Genomic DNA, 13,470 nt, shown 5'->3' with positions numbered 1-13,470 from the left:
CCTCTCTGTTCCCTTGTCATCTTTATGTTGACTCTAATAAGCCATAGGGCTGGGGACAGTCTGGAGGTGTAATAGATGTCAGATCCACCATCCAAAATGCTGAGATACCATGACACATTTACAAAGCGGGTGTCATTGTTTATAGATAATGAGGGTCTCTCTGGGCACCCTTGGGAGGCTCTACCAGGCATGGGACTCTAGCACAGCCTCACATGACATTCCCCGTGAACATGGAGTATAGCAGTTTAAGAAACCTTTCTGTGAAAGCATTGATTGTTCTTCTATGTAGTCAAGAGAAACTGCAGGCTGTCCGTGGAGCTGTCTAGTCGGCAGAAGACTTGGGGGTAAGGCCATGGCATTCAGGAAGGCCCTATGGGTGAAATGACAGTATTGCACTGCCAGCTTCCTGTCCTCTCACTTCATCTGGAATGCCTGGCCCAGGGGCCTGCCCTGTCCCTGTGCCCCGCCCTGTCCTTGGGGCCTGCCCCCTTCCTGCCCTGTTCCTGCCCGCCCAACCCCAGGGCCCCGCCCTGTTTCTGGGCTCCGCCCTGTCTCTGTGCCCCACCCTGTCTCTAGGCTCCACCTTGTCCCTAGGCCCCGCCCTATCTCTGGGCCCCGCCCTTACCTTTTCTTACATTGGGATTTTTTTATCTTCTACCATCATTGTTGCTATCATTATTGTGAAACAACCAGAATTTGATACACAAAGAGTAGAGGACAGTCTTTGTGGCAACTCACAAATCTCTCTGGGGTGTGAGAACATGCCACTAATTAAAAATCTAATCCGTGTCTCTCAATCAAGAGCACAAACATCAACGACAGTCAAACAGCTCTCTCTTTAATCCTGAAGGAAGGAAGGAAGGAAGGCTGGCAGGCATATGTAATAATCTAAATTCAAGACGACAGGGAGAAAGGAAGACTAGGAAGACAGTCTTAAGTGAGACCTTGGGGGCAGGTGGAGATTTCTCACTGTAACCGATCTTTCTTGTTGCTTTTTGTATTCATAAACTGTTCCTAAACACCACTGCCCGTCATAAATACTCATCGAGTGAATCTAAATTTATCTCAGCTCCTTCAGATGTGCTCAGTTTGAGACTCGGCACCGTTGAGGTCAGAGAGATCAAACTAGCAGTTCCCCGTCCTCCTCCACCACCACCCCGCACCAGGCTGCACAGGGTTTTGCTGTAGTCTCGGGATCTTATAAGAGAGGTGCCCCAGGAATTATGGGAAGTGGCTTTTCCATACAACATCTGGGTTTTTCCTCGCCCTCTGCAGAGATCTTGCCACCCAAACAATCATTTCTTGGCGTCCTCTCCAGAAAACAAAGCTATTGGCCGTGGCTCCCCCTGCCTGCCAGCATTTCCTTTTGGCGTTGGTTACTTATTGGTGGAGCCGCATTCCCCTGTGCACTCTAAGCAGGAGATGGAGGAGGGATCCTGACACAATTCCCCAGAGGCTATGGCGGTCCCATAGCCTGACCTTGCGTTGCCCTGCTTTGGGGCACCAATCTGCAGCCCAACACAGGGCCTATTTAGCACAAAACAAGATGGAGAAAGTCTACAAACAATCTGCTGACTTAGCTCTTGGAAGACTCGTTGGGCCTTTTAAAATCTATTGATGAGGTCTGAAGGACAAAGGAGACCCGTTGATGGCAGCTTTGAGGTCGGTGACTTCTTGTACCATGGGACAATAGGCCTGGGTAACACCGGAGTCACTCTCTCAGCAGGGCACTCTGATGGTCCCTCCTTGACTCTCATCTTCTTGATGTCACTGTGGTTGGTGACGCAAGTGGAACTCAGTCCTGTTTGTAACGAGCTCAGAATCTTTAAAGGGGGCATTCCTAAAGGACCTTTTATTAGAATACCCAAACGTGTCTATTTTTCTACAGTTACTGAGAAAAAGGTTTAACAGTGTATTTTGTGTCAACTGTTAAAATTTGAAAGGTCATTATGACTGAATTTTCTAAGCAGCAAGTAGTCAGTGGGGTTTTTCATTAAGACAATTCAACAAAGGGACCCTAATGTCTCCCCTTTCCAGTCCCCAGTCACTATCCCTGCAGTGTCTCCACCAGTAGATCGAATGCTACAAAGATGTATAAATCTACTAATGCACGGAGACCATAACCATTGGAGAGCTCGCTCGTTCTCCTCCCCCTCCCTCTCCCTCCCCCATCCCTTCCCCTTTCCCTCCTTCTCCCTCTTTAAGTTGTTGGGCTGCTTGGTTGTTATCTGTGAGTCATTTTCCCCCATAAAGCACAGTGAAATCCATAGGTCAGATAAGTACCTTGAACTCAAGAGTAACAGTCACTACAGTTGACCCCAGACTACAGTCGCTCTAGCTCCTTGAGGAAAGGGAAGGTTTGTCTTAAAGGACAGGGCAGAAGACACCCTTGTTCTCCTGACCCTCTCCTCCTCCATTAGCTCTCCAATAGGAGATTGATGGTATGAGCTGATTATTTGTGGTAGTCCCCTGAGCACACAGCATGTCTGTGTTGACATGTTAGAACTGCCACATTACTGGTCATCCCTTTCAAGTCCTCCATGTTGGGTGTGGTTGCTCCATGAGGTAGAACCCTCTCTTCCTGCACTCCCTCCCTGTCTGTCCCTCTCCTTTGCTCTCTCTTTCACTCCAGACCCACGGATTTAATTTAGTATCTGAGCTCCCTAACAGAAACCTAGCTACTGTATCAAGAGGTCTTAAGCACAACTTCTCTCTTACAGGTTTAACCAAAATAGGACTCTGACTCGGCTGCTCTTTCTTTATACTTTAACTTGTAATTTAATTATGGCTACATTTTAAAGTCCAGATGTTCACGTTTCTAGCTTTCTTCCCACTCCTGTTGCTTTCCTGGCTGAATCTCTGGTGTCTTGGAGTGTCTTGAGACTGTTTGACCGAGTGTGCGGGAGGGAGTGCTCAGATGCCCCGGAAGATCCCTTGAGCACACTGCAAGTCACCAGGTCCGTAGCTGACAGAAATGGTGAAAGACTAGGCATTCGCTACCAACACAACTTAGCAAGAGTCATCTTGTCATTTCTTTCCCTGACTTCGGACATTCTCTAAACGAAGCTGAGACGGCAGCTTTGGGAGAAACGCCCTGTATGTGTGACCAGCGTTATTCCCATGTGCTTGTTTCTACCACTTCATTTCAACAGACAGCTATAAAATTGAAAGTGATGGGCAAAATTTGCATAATTGATGGATATTACAACAAGCTAAAGAACACTATCCTGAGTTAGACTCTATGTCCAAACTGTATTTTAAGAAAATATTACCTTTTACTTTAGTGTAAAGCCTCCCTCTTCCAGTCTGTGTACCCTTAGCGTCTCAGCGGGGATTTAGGATTCAAAATGTCCTGTAGACACGAAGACTGTCAGAAGGTTAGCAAGGGCTGCAGACGATATGTACGCTTTTGACTGTGCAGACCTAACGACAAAACAATATTTTACCTGACACTGTAAATGCAAAACACTCCCACAAACTATCCCATGAAACTCTCACCTACCACAGGAGGTTAGGTATTGTCAACATCTTTATAGTTGAAGATGTAGACTTTGAGCAAATTGACTAACCTTAACAAAGGTCCAGGCCAGTAAATGACAGACCCTGGTCTCAAACCCAGGTCACGAGGATGTGAGCACGGGGTGTTGTTATTATTATTATTATTATTATTATTATTATTATTATTATTATTATTACTAAAACTTTGGATCGCCAATCTGCTAAAACAGCCTTACTATTATTACACTCTTTGAAGCTGATGCTAAATTTTATGTTTATAAATGGTTGGGAGGAAAACAAACCAAGAATACTTGGGGGACATATAAAAGTCAGATCTCAGGGGCCAGGGACAGAACTTGGTTAGGAGAGTGCTTGCTTGATTTACACAAAGCCCTAAGTTTGGTTCCTATCTCTGCATAAATAAAGCATGTTAGCACAGGCCAATTATAGCATTTTGGAAGTAGAGGCAGAAAGGTGAGTCCAAGGTCATCCTCAGCCACATGGAGAGTTTGAGACTAGCCTGAGCTACATGAGACCCTCAAAAGAAAGTGACAATTCAAACTTTGATCCATAAATGGTTTCATTGGAACACAGCATACCCGATCTGTGCGTGCATTGCCTGCGGCTGCTCAGACTCTGTTCTAGATCTGAGCAGCTGCAAGAGAGGTTGTATGGTCAGCAACATCTGTACTAGTACTAACTAGTACTAACCATTGTGTGTGTGTCAGTACTGTTAAGAATTAAATTAGTCTCATAGGTGTCTGGGGATGTCAGAGAATGACCTCTTTCCCCACCCCAGATCTCCTGGAGCTCACTAATAGTTCTGTTACAGCAGAACACGGTATGGTTTTGGAGGGTAGGTCATACATTTGGGGATCTCAGAGAAAAGGCTAATGTCTCCTACACAGCCTTCTGGGATTCAGTATCCACCTAGGAAGTTGCTAGAATAAAGCTACTCATTAATGAGTAATGAAGGCATGGAAGTTCCTGGCCCACCAACTGAATATGGCTTCTCCGAGCCTGTGGGCTTCCAGTTCTACAGACTGTTCAGCCTGCTGGCGTCTGCTCAAGTGAGGTTGGCAGTGTGGAGAAGGAGAAGGACCAGGATGCTGAGGTTTCATGCACTCTTGTGGTTTCCTCTAGTCTGGAACTCGGGATTGGTCTGTAGTACAAAGGACCCAGGAACCATGGTCAATGTTTCTTTACATTGGCCCTGACTCTGTCTGGCCCCTCAGCATGCAGATGACCAACTGTCCTTCCCTGGGAACCTAAGAGGCCTCTGGAAGCCTGGGGGAAACAGAGCAAGGTTGCTATATCATTGTTGATTGCAAAACAGACCAATTCCAAAGAGAGGAGGTTTAAATGCGACAATATTAAGTGGCATTGTTTAGAGTCACAAACTTGATTTACTTCTGGTCTAAGGAAGCATTTCTCATACCAGCCAACTAAATTTGGCTCCTTATCTTATCAATTATATTTGAGAGAGCAAAGATATCAAAGTTCTCTTATGCATGCTGTCCAGGAAATTAGATGGAAAAGAAAATATGTTTGCGGCAAATTATTGTATGTTGTGCTGTTGACAGAGAAGTGATCCATGTGGTCCCACATCCCTAAGTAGGTGATTCTATCCATCACAGAAACCATACAGAACTCTGACAACTCCCAGCTATTTAGAAGAAACAGCCAGCTTACCCAGCCTCAAAGTCCAACACCAGGAAACTTAATTAAATGTAAAAGGAGCCAAACTTCTACTTGGCCTCATGCCTTAGCCAAAGCAAGCTTCATGCACCTATTCATGTGTGGGGCAGCCCAAGGGAAAAGAAGGTAATGTTTTAATATACAAGGTTAGTTCGAACATGTGCTCCTGCTGATGGAGAACAAAGGGTTGGTCGTTGTCAAAAATCAATCATGTTCTTTTAGACACTCTGCCCCTTGGCTTGGATCCTGATGTGTGTGTGGTTGGCAGACAGCAATGACCACAGAGTCAAGAGGTCTCGGTTTCAGAGGCAGACAGGTTCCTTCATCTAACTGACCATCACAAGATCAAGGCTCAGCGCCCACTGTACTAACACTCACCACTAAAACTGTGATATCAATGTAGCCAATCTATATGAAGGGCTGTTTCTCTCAGGCAATGTAAATATCTGCTACCAACAAGCACTAGTGAACCTAATGTGACAGTCATCAGGGCGTCTAAGTTTTAAACGACACTCACAGTGTGTTTATCCAAAAGAGCAAGAGGCCCACAGGAAGTCCAGGAGTCTAAGATCAGACCCGAGTTGAGGCCAGAGGCCCCTTCAGAGCATTCCAGTGCTAGATTTACAGTCATAAATACAAACAATAGGTCACCTGGTGCTAGAGTCTCAGATGCCAGCCAGCTGTGTTCCATGGGAGCCTCTGGGTCCTCACAGAAGGAAGAACACTGCCCTCAGATCCATCCTGACATCCTCTCTGTCCCTCTGCCTGTGAGAGCAACCCCCTCTCCTGCTCAGTTTGGCCAGTGCACAAGGCTCACCGTGCCACCTCTGAGGCCTCTCAGAATCCCCACACAGGGTCTGCTTCTTGCACATCCAGACAATGACACCTCAGACATGTCTTCTGAGGCCTTAGAACTTTTAGGAGTACCTAGGAGACATTTTTCTTTTGCTTGCTTGTCTGTCTGTTTGTTTGTTTGTCTGTCTGTCGTCCTAGAGATGCTTTCCACCTTTCCATCACCTCTCTCAGCCCTCCCACTCTACCTGTCTCTCCCTACACCTGATCCCAGACCACCCTCACCCTCCTTCCCCTCCCCATCCCCTCTCCCACCCAGTTCCGTCTCTCCACCCACCTCCGATGACTGTCTTGTTTCCTCTTCTGAGAAAGATTCAAACATCCACCCTTGGGTCCTCCTTGTTATTTAGCTTCTTTGGGTCTGTGGAGTGTATCATGGGTATCCTGTACATTACAGCTAATATTCACTTATCAGTGAGTACATACCATGCATGTCCTTTTGGGTCTGGGTTACCTAACTCAGGATGATATTTTCTAGTTCCATCCATTTGCCTGCAGATTTCATGATGCCCTTGGTTTTAATAGCTGAATCTGGGAGTCATTCTTAACTCCACAGAGCACCTTCTGGGCCGGGAATGAATTTAAACCTCTAAAGTCTGTTAGGTACCAGCCATATGTAAATCCAATAAAATACTAAAGCTAAATACTAAAGCTAAAATGTAAGGTAGAAGTCCTGGCTTCACCATGAGGAACATCTCTGTGGCTTTTGTGTTTCTTTTCTCATTAGATATCAAATTCTTCCTGCCTTAGAAAGTGTCACTTTGGGATCTCCAAATGGTGTGAGGACAGGAAGCCAGTTGTTTGGGGTAACACAGTCACCTTTCTGAGTAGTTGAACCTGGCCTCTCTGTCTAAGCAAGTCTCAGAGCTGATCTGTTGGACCCCACATTACAATCAATATGACTCCCACCTAGGTCCAAGCATCCGCACACTTTTCCCTAATAAAGCTGGCACGGGGGGACAGTTGTTAGGTCCATCCTTGAGCAGTGGCCACACGTGAAGCCTGTTACCCGAGAGTCCCACCTCTCATCACTAACCCTCTGCTGCCCACTTGATGAGGTCTGACCCCCAAGATCAAACGCTTAGAATACCTGGCTCCTGCCATCAGACACCTTGAGCTTACTGTAGTGTCTGGACATCTCTGACCCCAACCTGACAAATGACCGGAGCAGGGTCAAGGGAGGTCTCCTGCTGAAGGGACAGGTGGGCTTGCCAGGCTAGATCTTCCTGTCTTCCCATCCTGTGCAACCTACGATTATCCAGACAGCATTCTGAGGAAAGTCCTGCATATCTTCATTCAGCCTGAATACCTCCTCTAAGATCAGAGGCAACAGTGACCTCCCATGCACAGTGCCTATATTCTGGAGTGACCCAAACATGTGCCTATTTTGTCAAATCGGTCTTTCTTCTGCCCACAGACTGTACAAACTGTACTCTGGAGAAACACTCAGCATTCTGAGATGCCTGCACAGGAGGTGCTGTCAGCTGCTGCCATGGCAACCCTCCATCTGTGAGCATGGACCACTCTTGCACGCATGCGTGCACACACATACATACACACACACAAACACACACACACACACACACACGACTTCACACGTATTTTTAAAACTTCAGAAACTATAGTCATGGTATCCAATATAACAGATGTCCAAAGAGTTTCCATTTTCTTAATCAATAAGTAAACACTGTCTGCCAAAATTAGGACTGGCCAAAAACAAATAATGGTTCAATTACAAGCAATATAAAAAACACATTTTATTCATAATTGCTGGGTATAGTAGCACATGACTGTGATCCTAGCACTTAGGAGGTAGGCGGAGGAAGATCAGAGGAATTCAAGGTCATCCTTAACTCCATAGTGAGTTCAAGGCCACCCTGAGCTACGTGAATCCTCACCAACACACACACACACAGTTATTTGTTGAAAATCTTATTTTAGGTTAAAGATTCTAGTTTTTATTCAGCATTCAGAGCTCTCAGAATTCTATTTCTTCTTGGAGTTGCCATTTCCCATCTGGCTTTGAACCTGGGAAGCGGCTGCTGCATATTGACACAGCGAAGGAGACTTGAGCACTGAAGTGCTCAGCCTGCTCGTCAGAGAGCAGGCAGAAAGGAAGTCAGCTATGCAGCAACTCCACAGCAGCCTCAGGGCAAAGACAGAAGGCTGAGAGCCAGTGGTGCTTAAGACGAAGGAGGTGTGGAGTGAGGATGTGCTTGCACAGAGAGACGTTTATATTCAGATCTCGGACGCACGCAGGCTGCCCAGATCTCGGACGCACGCCCAGGCTGGACGAAGCTCACCTGGTGTGCTTGCTGTATCTTCAGGGACATTGGAGGAGAAATGGGAATTTTCCACAACCCAAACATGACACTGTAGGACGTGCTACCATCTGGTTTCTAGCAGGCATCAAGACTCCTGGCTTTTTCCCACACACTCCCTCTGATTTACAACTCTCCCTCCAGTCATCCCTGTTCTAAAGAAACGAAGAACCCTCTGAATGAAAGGTGGGGTGTTCCCCGACCTTTGTAACTAACACTCAAACCAGAAAATATAAACTAGCCACTCATAAACGAGTGTGTATAAAAACACAGGCCACACTCTTATACCTCCCAAACGGGCGTGACCAAATCCACAGTTTTCAGAAGATTGGGGCTGGAGGGAGCTCAGCACCTAAGAGCATTTACCAATCTTACAGAGTTTGCTTCAGGCAACCAGGTGAGTCCTCTCACAACTACCTGTAACTCCAGGGGAACACGACAGTTCTGACCTCTGCAGGAAACTGCACCTATGTTCACACCACACACACACACACACACACACACACACACACACACACACACACACTTAAAATAATAGAAGAGTAAATCTAAGAAAAGGATTCTTCTGGAAGACTAAACATAAATGAGGACCTCCCTCTCCTACCATAACAGTGGCATTAGCTTTTAAATGATCTTACAAATCGGTGACTATTCCACCCTATTCACACACACACACACACACACACACACACACACACACACACACACACAACGAGTCGTAAGAACCCTTCATCAGTGTCTTATTGGAGACGGGAGTGTGGGTCTGCCCCCCAGACAAGCTATGTGGTCTTAAGTGCATCACTGAATCTCTCTCAGAGCTTCTTCTTTCTAAAGTGATAAGTTCTATTTTATTTTAGAGACACTTTCAGTTCACAGAAAAGTTAAGCAGAAAGCACATGCCCCTTCCCCTGCCAGTCTCCCCCACCACTGACAAGACTCCACCACTGTATGTTTGTTGCTATTTATAACTTTACCCCAATACCATCACCCACGTTTGGCGACATCAGGGCTCATCCTTGACCATGGACATTGAATGTGTCTGACCAAATGTGTAAGGACCAATTCCCACCGTTTCATGTCACGTGGAGCAAGTGAGCTGCCCCTCGGCTCCCCTGCAGTCCACCGACTTTCCCTTCCTAACAGCCACTGGTTTTTTTCAGTCTGCACAGTTTTCCCTCTTACAGACTAGGATATGGTTGGGGTCACCCAGGGAAAAGCCTTCTGAATTTGTATTCTTTCTGTTGGTAGTAAGCATTTAAATTTCCTCCAATGTCTCATTCATTTTCCAGCACTAAACAATGTTCCATTTTCTGGACATATCAGAGCTTATTAACTGTTTACTTACTTAATGGCATCTTGGCCTACATTTTATGAGATAAAACTGCTAAAGGCATTTGTTGGGGGGGGGGGGATTAATATGGAAATAAGCCTTTGACTCATTGGGCAAATACCAGGAATCATGATAGCTAGATTGTCTGGTGAGATGTTTCCATTGAAAATTGATAAACGGTCTTCCAGGGTGGCTGTACTTTTTTCTTATTTTTCATTCTTCCAGGAATGAATGAGGGCTCTGTTTTCTTCCCCCTGGTGTGTGGTGGTGTCACTGTTTCAGATTTGTGCCTTTCTAAGAGGGGTGGCATGGTGTGTTACAGCTATGCACCATGCAGTTCACTGCGGGATCAAGCACTTTTTCAGATACTCCCCGTCTGTGTGTAGACTGTCATGTTGAAGAGTCTCTGCTCAGATCTTTTGTCCGCTCTGCTGTAGGTGGGTTGTTCGTTTTCCTGTTCTTGAACTGAAAAGGCTCTTTGTATATTGTGGATACCTGTTCTTCATTAGCCACATGTTTTGCAAATGCTTCCTCTTTGCTGGCTGTTCCTCTTTGCTCTGCAGAAGTTTCTTCTTTCAACAACGTCCAGCCTGGCAACCATCCCTCACTGGCCACGCCTTTGAAGCTGTATCTAAGACACCATCATTGGATTACCCCCAGACTCACCCATACTTTCTCCTGTGTTCTGGGAGCTTTGACATTTTACCTGTTCCCTGGGGTTGACGATGACGTTTTGTGAACGGTGTGAAGCTGTGTTCGGATTCATTGTTAATCTTGTTCTTGGTGTGTCTAACTAAGCGCCACTACTGTCTGCTGAAAGGCAGCCATTTCTCCTTGTCAGAAGGTAGCCTCTGTCCCGCAAAGGCCGATCACTCAGTTGTGTGGCCTGTGTCTGTGCTCTCTAGTCGGATTCTTCATCTGTCCACCTGCTCTGTTACCGATACCACGCCGTCTCCATGGACCCACGCGGTCTCCATAGAACCACGCAGTCTCCATGGATAAGACTAGCAGTGAGCCTTAGCAATGTCAGTCAGTCAGTCCTCTATTTTCTCGCTATTTCTTCAGCAGTGAATGGTCAGTTTCACCTATTCCGGGTCTTTTGTTTCTCTTACAAACTACTTAGAGAGCCGATATCCACAAAGTAATCTGCTCGACTTTGGATTGGTATTGTCTTGACTCCAAAGATCGAGTGGAGAAGAGACATCACCTCCACAATGCTGGTTCTTCTGTCCCACGAGCCCAGGATGTCATTTCTTTATTCTTTGGGTCTTTCACCTGTTATAGTTTTCCTCACGGAGATCTTTCACACACTTTATGAGATTTACACCCAAGTATTTCAGGAGCTGCTAATTTAAACGTTCATATTTTCTTTTAATTTTGGATTCTAATTTCTCATTGCTGGTATATAAGGAAACAATTGGCTTTTGCATACTAATTTGCGTCTAAAATCTTTACGTAATTTTTTTTAAATCTTGGTTTGGCCAAGTGTGGTGGCACATGCCTTTAGTCCCAGCCCTGGGGAGGCAGAGGCTGGGGTATCTATATGAGTTAAAGCTAGTATGGTTTACAAAGCAAGTTCCAGGATAGCCAGGGTTACACAGAGAAACCTTGTCCCCCTCATCCCCCCCCCAAAAAGGTTTTTGTCAATTCTTAAAGATTTTCTAGAGGCGAGCATGTCATCTGTAAGTGAGAACTTTTTCTTCCCTCCTGGTCTGTTTAACTTTTCTTGTCTTATTGCATCATCTGACTTCTAGAATTATGTTTAAAAACCAGTAGTTCCTGTTCTAGGTCTGAACAGAAAACAAGTTTCTGCCAGTTAAGAGAAATGAGCCAAAAGAAGTTTTGAGCACCACTCCCCCTGGCTCAGGGAGTGTCCCTCTACCCATAATTCCTGGAGAACCTTCTGTTGTCTGTAACAGTTATTATTAATAACTGCAAATGGATCAGAGGACAAGATGTGCCCTCCAGACAAAAGAATAAAAGGTATAAACATAATCAATGAGGCATTTCACGATTGAAAAACAATCCATAAAATCACAGAACATAAATTAGCCTTAAGTGCAAATTATTAAGTTAAAAAAAAATCTTAAAAAGATCACAAGGCTGCCTGATTTCCACTGTATGCTGCTCACTGAAGACTTCTATACTGAATGGCCCTTTGTTTTTGTTTTTGTTTTTTTCAGTTTTCTTTCCATATCTTTTGATATCATCACATATAATTTTTATTACTCTGCTCACTAATCTGGATTATAAGAATTTGATTTTGAATGTTGAGCTGCCTTTCTTCTCTGGCATCTCCACTTGGTCATGGTGTGTTTTTCTTTTTAAGCATTGTTAGATTCAGTTTGTGAGTGGCTTATTGTCGAGGCTGTCTGGATCCGTGTTCGTGGGAGCTCTGGGCTTGTTGATTTCATTTACTGAAGTATCTTCTCCTCGTTTGTTCTTAGGGTGACGCTGGGCTCCTAGTGTGGACCGAGAAATATTTCTTCTAATTTCATCCTCTGAAAGACAGTACAGAGAGTTGCTATGCTTCCCTCCTTAACTGCTTGGAAGAATTCACCCAGAATGAACCCAATCCATCTGGACCTAGTGCTTTCTGGTTGGGAAGGTCATCAATAATTTACTTAAAGTCGGGCAGGAGAGATGGCGCAGCGGTTAAGATGGCTTATTGTTCTTGCAGATGGCCTGGGTTCAGTTCCCAGTGCACGAGTGGTGGCTCACAATCACCTAGAACTCCAGTGCCGAGGGGCCTGGCACCTTCTTCCGGCTGCCATGGGCTACTGCATGTGTGGGATGCACATGAGCTCACACAGGCGTCCAGACTCATGCACATAAATAAAAGGAAACAAAACTTTGAAGTCTCTAATGTATAGACGGTTCGGGTTATCTATTTCTTCTAATGTGAGTTTTGATAGACTGTATGTTTCTAGTAACGACTGTACTTCCCCCACGAAGAAAAGTGTGGACATGCCCTTTGGGGTCCTTTCTGTGGTCACAGGGTCTGTTGTGTTCTCTGACATTTCTGCAGTTCTCTCTCTCTCTCTCTCTCTCTCTCTCTCTCTCTCTCTCTCCCCCTCCCCCCCCCCCACAAATGTAATTATTTTATCTCAAAGAACTGGTTCTTGACTCCACTGACTTTTTTAGTTGCCTTTCTGTTTTTAATTCCGTCAGTTTGTGTCCTCATCCTTTTATGTCCTTGCTTACTTCAGATTTAATTCACTCCTGCAGATTCACGTGAGTGGTCTCAGATTTCTTTCTGCTCGATGCATCCGATGCTATGGATTGTCACTCGGGCCGTTTCCTCTTCGTGTCTAACTGTGGTTTCATCCTCGCTGAGTTCAACGTCTATTTTTAAAATTTCTCCTGAGATTTCTTTTACACATGTTACTGAGAACTGTGTTGTTTAATCTTAAAGTGTTTAGAAATGCCCCAGTATCTTTCTGTGGGTGATTTCTAGCAAGGGAACACTGTAGCGTTTGTATAGTTTTAATGTGGTACGGTGTGTCTGATGCCCTGGAATGAAGCGTCCTAGTGAATGGAATGCTCTCTGTGACTTTGAGAAGAATTAGTCACCTGATGTTCAGGTTCTCATTTTTCCAGCAAGTGTTTGACCCCACAGTTCCTGTCTTTATGTTTGACGTCAGTCCCTGTTTGACCTCACTGCGCATGTCTCTGTGTTTGACCCCACCCACCCACCCCCCACCCCCCCACCCCCCCACCCCCCACCCCCGTCTCTGTGATTCTAACAAGCGCTCCTAGTTACACCTCATC

At 45.4% G+C, this 13,470-nt stretch overlaps 1 protein-coding gene across 1 annotated transcript in view; it reads left to right on the top strand.

Annotated features, from left to right (window-relative positions):
• Positions 1-12,711, top strand: part of Kcnj6 (potassium inwardly rectifying channel subfamily J member 6) — a 228,167-nt gene extending 215,456 nt beyond the window's left edge. The window contains 1 exon segment of the mRNA XM_034514720.2: positions 12,147-12,711. Coding sequence (XP_034370611.1) covers positions 12,147-12,151 — 5 coding nt within the window. The 3' untranslated portion in view covers positions 12,152-12,711.
• Positions 12,712-13,470: the final 759 nt, after the last annotated feature.

The sequence above is a fragment of the Arvicanthis niloticus genome, chromosome 12 (genome assembly GCF_011762505.2).
Source record: "Arvicanthis niloticus isolate mArvNil1 chromosome 12, mArvNil1.pat.X, whole genome shotgun sequence".
NCBI classification, from domain to species: Eukaryota; Metazoa; Chordata; class Mammalia; order Rodentia; family Muridae; genus Arvicanthis; species Arvicanthis niloticus.
This window is presented reverse-complemented; position numbering and strand designations above follow the sequence as displayed.